This window comes from Gouania willdenowi, chromosome 24 (assembly GCF_900634775.1).
Source record: "Gouania willdenowi chromosome 24, fGouWil2.1, whole genome shotgun sequence".
Taxonomy (NCBI): Eukaryota; Metazoa; Chordata; class Actinopteri; order Blenniiformes; family Gobiesocidae; genus Gouania; species Gouania willdenowi.
This window is the reverse complement of record NC_041066.1, coordinates 20,503,101-20,515,464: the sequence shown is the minus strand read 5'-3', so window position 1 is coordinate 20,515,464 and position 12,364 is coordinate 20,503,101. Positions and strand designations below refer to the sequence as shown.

Genomic DNA, 12,364 nt, shown 5'->3' with positions numbered 1-12,364 from the left:
ATGCTTTTATTTTGAAAAGGGGATGTTTGACTTTTAGCTTGAAGCTGGTCCCAGGACGATTTTGTGTTCCGCTCACAATGGATCATGGGTCGGTTGAGTATTAAAAAATATCCCCAGTATACATCCAGGTATTTCTCCTGTACTCAATCTTTCCATACTATCTAATGTGAACGCATCACATCAGGGGTGTCAAACTCAAATTTTAGTCCAGGGGCCAAATACCGGAGCAGTTTGAACTCAAGAGGGCCAAAGATTTTATTTCAACATTATTGTGTTACAGTTTCCACTTTTACGTACACATAAAATATGTAAGAAACCGTGTTGGATTCTGTGAGCAATTTTTATTTAAGTAAGGGAATTATTATGTCATCATTTGGGAAAAATTGAAGGATTTTGTAAGAATTTGGGTTTTTTCAACTGTTCAACATTAAAATTGACTGCAATCATATAAGCACCGGGAAAACTGTGAACCCCTGTGAATATTGTTGAGTTTCATTGAAACAATGATTCATGTTTTCTTTTGTCATTTTTAACAAATTGGATGCTCCAATGGGCCGAATTTGGCCCGCGGGCAATGAGTTCGACACATGCACTAGCACTACATACTCAATTTTACGTCAGACTTAGTATGAATAGTACGTTAGTTTGACATTTCAAAGTCGTCCTAACTCAGCGACAGTGCGCTCTGATTGGATTAAGGCCATCAGAGCACCTGATTAGTTTGACCTGGTTTAGGTTGAACAACCTCCTCCATAGATACTTATCTTAACTAAGCTCCTAAATATCTCACTGAGCCGGCCCAGCCATCAGATCGAAGCACTCGCTCTGAAGCTTAACTGGATTCTTTCTAAAATACTGGTAACGGACTTCCTGTAGTCAGTGAAGAAAAAGTTTTACCAACAGCCGTCAGTGCAGCGTCTGTCGCTCACAGTGGTTTAAACACAATGATGCAACATGGAGCCCACAGACAGGAGCCCACAGACAGACAGGAGCCCACAGACAGACAGGAGCTCACAGACAAATCAAACTGAGTTTATTTTAAAAATGGAAATACTTCCCTTTCTTTTTTTCCCTTCAATTATTATTATTATTGTTTTTTAAACGGGTTCTTTTGCTTAAATATCATGAAAGCCAAAAGAATATCCATCATATTCCTCGACTTGTTCTATGGGTAGGGCAATCGTCGACTCCCAATTTAGTTTATTAAATTAATTTACTAAAACCTTGACAAAGCTGTTATGAAGTCAGTGATACTCAACATGTGGCTCTTTGTCTTCATTTTAATTATTCCCCCCAGAAAACCTAGAAAGGGGGAAACTTTTTAACCCCTTTTTCTTTGGCCATTTTGTAACTTTCTTTGTCCCATTTTTGCCCCTTTCGCAAAAAAATTGACACTTGTTTTTTTAGCTTCGTCTTGCCAATAAAAATACATTTTTCAACAGGTTTTTTTTTTTTTTTTAACTTTTTTTTACTATTATCCAATTTTTGTCCATTTGTAAACCACTTTTTTTTACTCTTCAAATAAGCTCAATAAATAGCACTGGTTTCCTTTTTTCACTAGTTTGTCACATTTTGCTAATTTAATTTACCTTTAGCCATTAACTACCACCGGTTTTGACCCATTTTTGTCACTTTTCACTCTTTTCTTGTCATGTTTTTGCCACTTTTGGACCATTTTTTGCCACCTTTTACTCATTTTTTGTCACTTTACTCATTGCTGTTAACTCTTTGTTTACCTTATCGGAACACTGACTTTGTCAAATGGCTTGGTCACCATTTAATCAATCTAACTGGACCAATATGTTTTCAACAATGAATCCCTCTGTAAAAAAGTGAGAGGGATGAATTTTTATTTTTATGCAGGTGCAGGTGTCACATCCCCCACGTGTGAGATGTGCCTGCGTGTTACTGTAGATGTGATTATGGGCACAACTTCCTGTATGTGTAATTGAACATGTAGCAGTTTGAGCATTTAGCAATTAAATCGTTAATGCTGGAAGTTCTAAAAAAATTTATTAATCATGCTTGATTTTTATTTGTATTAAACAAGCATTTTTATATGTTGTTATAACAGTAAACAGTGTTGGAAGTTAATGTAGGTTTATTACTGTCAAGTCCACCTCTTGTTCATCTCAAATTTCCAACTGAAATCACTTTTATTTTATTATTTTGCTTTGTCTTCACATTCATTAGGTTGTAAACCTTTACACACAGAAACAAAGTTCATTTCTTAAGCATTTTATACATTTTAACAATGAACAGAATTGTAACATTTTTAACTTTGGATTATCATATTGTATTTTATACTTTTAATTTTCCAAACCCTTAATGAAATGTTGCTTTAGTGCACCTGTGTCAAACTCAAGGCCCGGGGTCCAAATCCGGCCCTTTAGAGTATCCAATTCGGCCCGCAGACAGTATAAATAAGAGAGAAAACATGATTTTTGTGTGTAAATGATCAAATATTTCAGTTGTAGATATCGCAAATGCACAATTTTAATAAAACTCCACAATATGTTTAGGGGTTTGCAGTTTTCCTTTGCTTACATCTCAAATGCAGTCATTTTTAATTGCAAATTGTCAACTTTTCCACAAAGTTTTGAAGTGAAGATCCGGCATGGACTGATATTGAAAACTTGGCACAATAATGTTAAAATTGATATTTTTGCCCAGCTAAAATCTGCGACCCACTTGAGATCAAACTGGTCCGTATTTTGCCCCTGAACTAAAATGAGTTTGACACCCCTGCCTTAGTACCAGCTCATTTAACACAAATCAATAAAATCAATGCTGCAGTGATACATTTAAAATCTGCCATTTAGTGAAACAACTTAAACAAAATGTCCATATTAAGCAGAGTTCCAAAAATCACGACAATAAATAAACATTTTACTGACCACTGGCGTCTTTGGACTGAATCCATTGAGCTTCCCACACATTCCCTCTCAGGTGATCTAACTCAGTGATCAATACTGATCAGGTGACCAGAAGCCTGTTTCCTCCCACAGATGCACTCTGGGAAGTGGAGTTCTGATCCATTTCTGAGATTCAGCTCAACAAATCCAAATGTATGCTTTCTATCCCAAAGGCTGGAGTTGTGTTCTGTTTGCAGCAGTAAAGCGAGTTGAGCTGTTTGATTGAGTTGAAAAGTGTCTCTAAGTTGATGAAATATATATATATATATATTTTTTTTTTTTTTCCATTAACTTTCACAGGAATGTGCATCTATAGTGAGATATAAGGTTTAAATCTTTGCACACACAAGATTGATCATATGCATGTTGACATTGGTGTTGGTGTTTCCCATGTTATATGTAGACGTATACCTTTAATACACATGTCAAACTCAAGGCCCGGGGGCCAAATCTGGCCCTTTAGACCATCCAATTTGGCCTGCAGGAGAAAGTTAAAAAGACATAAAAATTATTATTATTATTGTGTAAATTACCAAATAATTTAGTTGCAGATTTCTCAGCCTCTCTCAATGAAACTCCACAATATTTTGGAGGATTGCAATTTTCCCATTCTTTGATCAAATTGTTCAAAGGGCTCAATTTTCCTGAAATTATTTCTCATAATTTCCCAAAAATTCACAAAATCATTTAAATTGAAAATTAAAAATCCCACAGGGACTAATATCTGTCACTTATTGCTTGGATATTGTCAGCGCCTTACATACTGTATGTATAATTTATACATAAAAGTGCAAAATTATTGTTGAAATGACTCGTTTTCCCACCCACGTTTACCCAGATCAAACTATTTTATATTTGGTCACTGAACTAAAATGAGTTTTACACCCCTGCTTTAATATCACGTGTTAGCATGACTTTAAAATAATATATATGTAAATACATGTGTTATAAATAATATACTGTATTTATTAACAGCAGAACAAGAATATACATGATGCACTTTTTTTATTGTGTTAATATACTTACATCCATGATTTTTGCACGCTATCTCTGTGTTCTTCATGGGTTTTATGGTTTTATTTTATGCAGTTGTAAATTAACAGTGATAGTGTTGAATCTTGTGTGTGCTCGTGTGTCGTTTTGGCGTTTCATTGTTTGTGCCTTATCTGCAGGGCCCAGCTTGAGAACGAGAAGAAGAAGAGAGAAGCTATCGAGAGAGAGAAAGAACAGATGGAGCATGAGAAGCAGCAGCTGATGATGAGACTCTACCAGTTTGAGGAGAAGACCAGAAAGGCAGAAAAAGGTGAGGAGGAACCCCGATACACAGCTACGGTGGTTGTGTGTGAAAGCAGTGTGTAGGTGACGGGCAATATACACAGCAATGTGTACACAAAAGTGTTTAGCTGCTCAGACAGCATGTTAGGAGATGAAGAGAAGTCATTATTGATATTATTTATTTTGAATAAAAAAGATCACCAGAACTCCTAAATGATCATCTACAAAATATCTACACATGAAGAATAATACTGTAAATTATGGCTGAAGGTTTTAAGGTTCTTGTCAGATTCAAGTCTTTAGTTCTTACTATTTAAGTAGAACCAGATCATCACTGTGAGGACCTAACGTTGCCAGGTCAGGCAGCTACAAAAACCAGTAAAGCTCTAACTTTATTCTGTGTAGAATGTGTAGAATAGAGAACCAGCAACTCAAGGTGCAGAAAATGGATTCATTGTTTCCATTAAAACAAAATATTTCTATGAAATATTACTTTCTAAAAGTTATATTTATATATATATATATATATATATATATATATATATATATATATATATATATACTGTATACTTATGACAGAGTATAAGGGCCACATTAGAATAAAAAAAATCTGAGCACTACGAGATGAAAAAATAACCCTATTTCTAGATTAAAGTTATAATTTTATGGGAATAAAGTCATAATATTTCAAAATCAAAGTCATAATTTGATGAGAATAACTACAAACAGGATGTTGTGGTCACTCTTGCGTTATGGAGAATGTGGAACATTTAGTGAGAATATATTTCTTTAAGTTTCACACAATCCTGAGCCTTTTGACCCTTCATCACCACACTGTTATCAGTTTATGGACTTTAAAGACACTTTGTAAACATTTGTGTTTGTTTCAACGAAAGAACCACACTGATTTGGAGCAACTGCTTTACTCTCATAAAATTATGACTATTCTTCAAATCTTACAACTTCATTCTAATAATATTACGATATTATTCTTGAAATATTACGACTTTAATCTTGTAGTGCTCAGATTTATTTTTATTTTAACTATTGCAGTGCCCGTAGGAAATATGTCTTGCTATAGAAAAGTTGGAGGTTAAGTAGCTTTTTCATGGATGTTGACATGGAAGCTTTAATTCCTCTTAAAAAATAAAATAAAATAATAAATCCTCTTCAAACTGACCTTGTAAACACTCAATTCCTAATGCAAATGTAATAATGAATTACACATCCTGAGTTACCATGACTACCTGTTAACATTGAGCTGTTCTAACTTATCTTGAGTTATTATGACTACCTGTCAACATTGAGCTGTTCTAACTTGTCCTGAGTTACCATGACTACCTGTCAACATTGAGCTGTTCTGCAAAACTGCATTTAAAGACAATTTCATGACATAATTTATGAACGGTATCATTGTGGTCCAAACAAATCCAACGTTGCACACCCTTGAACCAAGCAGCAGCCATGTTGAAAGTCTCGGGTCAATCTGAGTCTATTTCGCAGAGATATTTGAGGAACACACAAATAGAGATTCCTAGCTTTATATATATATATATATATATATATGTGGCCCTAATACGCCGTTGTACATATTTCATTTAGGAAGCAAGGGAAGGATTGAGGTTTAGTTGATATGTTAAAATGATCTCTTTTTGTTCTCCTTCTCCTCGTCACTGTGTAGACCTGCAGGAGCAGCAGCAGAGAGCCATGGCGCTGGAGCAGGAGAGGAGGAGAGCTGAGGATGAGGCAGCTCGTCTGGAGGCCGAGCGTCAGGCCGCTCTGCTGGAGAAAGAAGAGCTTGCTCGCCACTCTGAGAACCAGAAGAAGAGTCAGGAGCAGCTGGTCAGTTTACAGATAAAAAATACTTCCAAAGATACGATAATAGGAGTTACATTTTCTATGTTTGCACGAGTCAACTTCTCAAACTGTTACCCAGCCACTGCAACTCCAGACAAAAGCTCTGTGTAGCATTCAGCCTTCCACCTAGAGTAGACCTTCTGCACTGCTGCTGTTTCCCTTTCCCAGCCCTGACACTGATGCCACTAACAGTCAAACACTTTGATCAAACAGACACCTGCTGGGACGCCCTTTTTACTTCAATCTTATTAAGATCCTTGGGTCAAGGATTAAGTCTCTACACAACTTGTCCCGACAGTGACCCTGAGGAAGTGGCAACTAACTAACTTACAGATAGTTCTTTCCTCGCCTGTTTCATGGTTGGTTGCTTCTGGTCTACTGGTCAGCAACAATGACATGTTATTGGAACAAGAGTCTGTTGTTGAAAAGGAAACATCCTGATTCATTTGTATGAAAGTAACTGTGGCGTTAATTCTTCGAGCTGACGGCCTAAAAACATTCTTTACAAATTTTAGTTCAAGGGCCAAATACGGACCAGTTTAATCTCAAGTGGGCCTCAGATTATAGGCAGTAAAACGAGCAATTTTATCATTCATGTGCCCTAGTGTGCACTGTATAATAGTATTTAAAGTATGTAAGGCACTGACTGTATCCAAGCAGTAAGTGACGGATATCAGACCCTGCAGGATCTTCTTTTTAAATGTCCTTGATTTTGTGACCAATTTTGAGAGTACAACAATTTGAGATTAAAAATGATTCCATCCTGTGATATAAGCATTGGAAAACTGTGAGCCCTGGCAAAAAAAATGTGCAATGGAGACAATAGGGTATCTTAAGCTAAATTACTTGGTGATTTACACAATAAGTCATTTTAGGGAGCTTTAAATGGCCGTATTTGGCCCCCTGGCCTTGTGTTTGACACGTGTCCTATACCATCCTTTAAACCCAAACCAGCTCAATGAAAGTGTTTTTCTACAGGCTGCAGAACTGGCAGAACAGTCGGCTAAGATCAGTCTGCTGGAAGATGCCAGAAAACGTAAAGAGGAGGAGGCCACCACATGGCAACTCAAGGTAAGAGCTTTAGCTTCTGTCTGCTGGAACATCATGAAAACCACCAAATGTAGAAGACGCAGAGTTCACTTCCCTTTTGGATGAACATGGCAGACTTTTTTTTAGGCTTTGATTGTATTTCTTTTGATTCTTACGTGTGTGGTTGACTGTTCTTAGGCCTTGGAGGCAAACAAAGACTTGGAGAAGACCAAGGAGGAGTTACTAATGGCGATCAGGCAGGAATCCCCGCCACCCCCACCCCCTCCTCCACCCATGTACGACCACCTCGACGAAAACAGCGACAGCGAGGAGAACGTTAGCACGCACAGCGCAGACCTGCATATGGAGGGCATCAACGACCACCGCAGGGAAGAGGATCGCCAGACGGAGGCCATGAAGAACGAACGCGTGCAGAAGCAGCTGGAGGTGAAAAATCTGCGTTAATATACAAACTGTAACATGTTCTTTTTTTTTAAACGTAATACCAACAAACAGGAACAGTTACTTCACACAAAAATATGTTTTATGAAATATTTCATCGCTTCAATCGGAGCATTTAGTATAAATCACATTATGTTCAGCAGCTCGAACGTAAGATCTAACAATACTAGCCATTAACTCGCATCTAAACGTTAATGTTCTTTAGTAGAATTTATTTTATGGTCCAGTTATTTGTTTGGACAGAGCATGTGAACTGAACAGAGATCAAATGCTGTCAATAATAAAAACAACATTGATGGCTGCTTCAATTGTGGAGATATTTTATCCTTAATATAGAGTTTTAAGTGGCTGTTAAAGAAAAAATCCCAACAAAAATGAATAAGAGTTGAAATAATAAAGAAACTTCAATTTTGTTCATAGAATACATTCACTTTTCTTCCTTATTTATTTTTTTTACCCCATGTAGAACTTTGATTACTTTGATGAATAAATAATAACCGGTCTGAGTTTACTTCCGTACTGAGATTATAACCCTAACCTTAACATAATTCAATAAACAAATAAAACACGTGTCCGTTCATTTTGAAAACAAAAAATTAATACTTTTTTTTAGCAAAAATTCATTTTTCGGTAGTACTCATGTGCGCGCATGCGCATATATGCGCATATATGCGCATATACAATCTCAGCGCGATGTGAACCCAGTAAATGACACCGGAATATATTATTTCAGAAGACAAAATTAACTTTCTGGAATTATGTAAATAAATGTATTGTGAGTGTCAGGAAAACTAGCTAAAGACTTATTTTGAAAAACAAACATGCTTGTGCAACATTGTTTCTTGCACTTTTGTTTACTTTTTAAGATGTGTTAAAGCAGATGAATTTGGATTGTTTTATTTATTTATTCATTTATTATTTTAACCTATATAATAATAATATTTTTTACATCCTGTCAAAGGAAAGTTTTCAACAAATAAGATAGTGAGCAGATAATTTCTAAATCTTTTAATGAAGAAAGTTAATTATTGAAAGTTTGGTTTTGAAAAAAAGTGGGAGGAGTCACTATGTGACGTTAAAGTTACTATACCTTGTCTTTGTATGAGAGCGGTGTAATATGTTAAGGTTTCATTTATTCAGACAACTTTTTTCAGGAGATTTCCTTTCCCCCGACATGTTTCAACTGTCAACTGCCAGTCTTTTTCAGATGCGTCTGCTATTCACTTTGATGTTTTCTTGATTTCCGCAAAATAATTCCAGAAAGTTCTTATCGTCCTGTGGTTTCATTTATCCAGATAACTGTTTTTCAGGAAATGTACTTTGATCTCCTGACATGTTTTGACTGTCAACTGCCAGTCTTCTTCATAGGTGTCCGCTTTGATGTGTCCTTGATTTTCGCGTGATAATTCCAGCAAGTTCTTTTTGTCTTCTTTTTGAATAATATGTTAGGGCTTAATTTATTCAGGTGACTTTTTCACACATCAAAGCGATCAGCAGACGCCTCTGAAGAAGCCTGGCAGTTGACAGTTACAACATGTCTGGAGATAAAAGTAAACTTCTTGAAAAAAGTTGTCTGAATAAATTAAACCATAACATATTATTAAAAAAGAAGACAATAAGAACTTGCTGGAATTATTAAGCGGAAGTCAAGGAAACATCAAAGCGATCAGCAGACGCCTTTGAAGAAGACTTGCGGTTGACAGTCGAAACATGTCAGGAGATCAAAGTAAACTTTTTAAAAAACAGTTGTCTGAATAAATAAAACCTTAGCATATTTGAAAGAAGGACCAAAGGAACTTGCTGGAATTATTACATGTTATTACGTGAGAGTGTTGTGTTGCTGGCTTTGATGTAGCTTCCTCTCCTTCCTCAGGCGCTGACCTCAGAGCTAGCGCACGCACGTGACGAGAGCAAGAAAAACGACATGGACTTCCTTCACGCCAACAACGTCATGCAGGGCCGAGACAAATACAAGACCCTGAAACAGATCAGGCAGGGCAACACCAAGCAGAGGATCGACGAGTTTGAGGCCTTATAAGAAGCATCATCATCATCATTATCAGCCTTCTTCCCTCTCTGGTTGGTCCCTCCATCTCCATCTCGCTCCTCGGTCACCACGCAAATGCGCTGTCTAAAAAGACACTGTTTAAACTGGAGCAGAATCAACACAACGGGAGCATCACACACGCGCAGAACAATAAACTCCACATGTGAGAGTGTCGTCGTCTTTTCTCGAAGCTTTGAGGAAAAAAACGTAGTGCCAAATCGGTCCCTTTCTCCCTCTTTTCATCTTGTAACAAGAGCTTATTTGTGTATTTGATTGTGTGTACATTGATTAGTTCAAATAATTTTTCCTAACTTGAGGTGTGTGTGTATACGAAGTGACACTGTTTGACACTGAGTGTGTTACCACCGCCTTTGAAATCCTGATTATTAGGGAGGTGCTTGTCGTTCATAGCATAACAGCATTAAACCAGTGGTTCCCAACCTTGTTTGGGTCGTGACCTCATTTTGATATCACAAACCCAGAGACACTGTTTTTTCTTCTTTTATGATTAGTTTTTCATTTCATTTGAACCAGATTTTTTTATCGTGAAAGTATAGAATACACTTGTTTAAGACTGCGTTGTGTTTTAGTTTGAAAAATAACGATTTAAAACAAACTTTTTTTTTTTTTTTTTAAAGGATTTTTTTGGCTCTAGTGGCCTTTATATGACAGTTGCTTGACAGGAAAGGGGGTCAGAGAGAGCAGGGAATGACACGCAGGAAAGGGTCCCAGGCCGGAATCGAACCTGGACCCGCTGCAGGTGAGGAACTATAGCCTCTGTACATGGGGCGGGCGCTCTACCCACTGAGCTAAACACCGCCCCTTAAAACAAACTTTTAATGAGTGTTTTTTTTTTTTTTTTTTTTCAATAGAGGTGACCCCATGGGCGCACGGTGGCTTAGTGGTTAGCACGTCCGCCTCACAGCAAGAAGGTCCTGGGTTCAAGCCCTGGGGTGGACTTGGGTCCTTTCTGTGTGGAGTTTGCATGTTCTCCCCGTGCTGCGTGGGTTTCCTCCGGGTACTCCGGCTTCCTCCCACAATCCAAAAACATGACTAAGGTTGATTGGAGTCTCTAAATTGCACATAGGAGTGAATGAGAGAGTGAATGGTTGTCTGTGTCTGTGTTGCCCTGTGATGGACTGGCGCCCTGTCCAGGGTGTACCCCCGCCAAGCGCCCTATGAGAGCCGGAAATTGGCACCGGCAGACCCCCGCGACCCTGTTAAATGGGAATAAGCGGGTATGAAAATGGATGGATGGAGGTGACCCCATTTGAATTCCAGGCGACCCCTCATGGGGTCACGACCCCAAGGTTGAAAAACACTGGCATAAACAATAGAAATCAACATCATTAGTCATTTTTCATCATATCTGAACACTTCCCAATCATGCTTCATTTGATATTTATACTGTATATGGGACGTTTAAAAAGGGTGTTTCATTTCTGTTTGTATATTTTTGCTATCTACTAATTATAAAAAAGAAAAGACAAAAAAAAAACAAAAACAAACATCTATTATGGTTTTGAGGTTTTAAATATTTACTAAAAAATAGTTCTTATGTTACAGACGTCATTTGATCACTAAATTAAAGAGATTTTAATTGTAAATGTAAATGGATGTTTTGTACTTAAATAGTAAAGCATGCAGGTTAAATTAGGAATAGCATGCCATTTAAATTAGTAAATATTTCTAACCTTCCAGGTACTTTAATTTTAATTTTCTTTGTTTTTTTTTTCACAGAATGCTGGCAAACGCCCTGTGGCACGTAGGTTTCATACATGTTTCTGTGTGTGTGTGAGGTGCCCAGTGGGTAAATTATAGCAGTGACTCTGAAAACTACACAACCCCTAAAGTTACATGAATATATATCATGTTATATCATGACTTTATACTTCCTTACATTTTTAAATCATTGTTATAAAAGATTATATGGAATTAATGCAGCTGACGTTGACCCCTGAAGTCACACAATCTGATACTGTGTAACCAGATCTATATGTATTTACACACTCCAGTGTTCACTTTGTCAACTATACATTTTCATCATAGTTTTCCTCTAGACCACAAGTGGCAAATTTGAGGCCAGGGGGCCAAATCTGGTCCTTTAAACCTCCCAATTCGGCCCACAGGAGAAAGTAAAGATTACAGTGAAAACATGACTCATCAACTAATTCAGTTAAAGATATCTCAGGGCCTCCAAATACACAAATTCAATGAAACTGTGCCATTTTTTCATGATGGCAGTCTGTTTTTATCTCAAACTGTTGTAATTACTCCAAATTTTTCTAAAATCCTACAATTTCCCTCAAATTATTCCATCAAATTAAATAAAAATTGGTCATAAAAATCAAGAAAATTTGGACGAAAACCATATCAAAATATACTTGTGTTTTCATCAACTAATAAAAACAAAACTATAGATATATATACGTGATGAATATACAAAATCCAATCAGAACTCATGTGATCATTTGTTCTCACTCATTGATCACATAAAATATTTGTATTTACTTAACAGTAATATCATCCAATATCAGTTTAATACTTATGTTTTATATTTTAGTCGACTATCTGTAACTCAACTAAAATTTTAATATCATTTAGTTGACTAAAACTAGACTATAACTCAAATAGTTCTGAAGACTAAATTTTGACTAAAACTAAGTAAGAATTTGCTGTTAAATTTGACAATGACGCATGTTACGTTCTCACGTAAAACTCAAATAAATAAAATATATGATGTATAATATGTATTTATGTCACTTTTGGGGCTCTGTGG

At 36.7% G+C, this 12,364-nt stretch overlaps 1 protein-coding gene across 1 annotated transcript in view; it reads left to right on the top strand.

Annotated features, from left to right (window-relative positions):
* ezrb (ezrin b) overlaps positions 1-10,154 on the top strand; it is a 39,677-nt gene extending 29,523 nt beyond the window's left edge. The window contains exons 9-13 of the mRNA XM_028439898.1: positions 4,088-4,218; positions 5,872-6,032; positions 7,026-7,118; positions 7,275-7,523; positions 9,412-10,154. Of these exons, the coding sequence (XP_028295699.1) occupies positions 4,088-4,218; positions 5,872-6,032; positions 7,026-7,118; positions 7,275-7,523; positions 9,412-9,576 (799 nt within the window). The 3' untranslated portion in view covers positions 9,577-10,154. The remainder of the gene's footprint in view (positions 1-4,087; positions 4,219-5,871; positions 6,033-7,025; positions 7,119-7,274; positions 7,524-9,411) is intronic.
* The last annotated feature ends 2,210 nt before the right edge of the window (positions 10,155-12,364 follow it).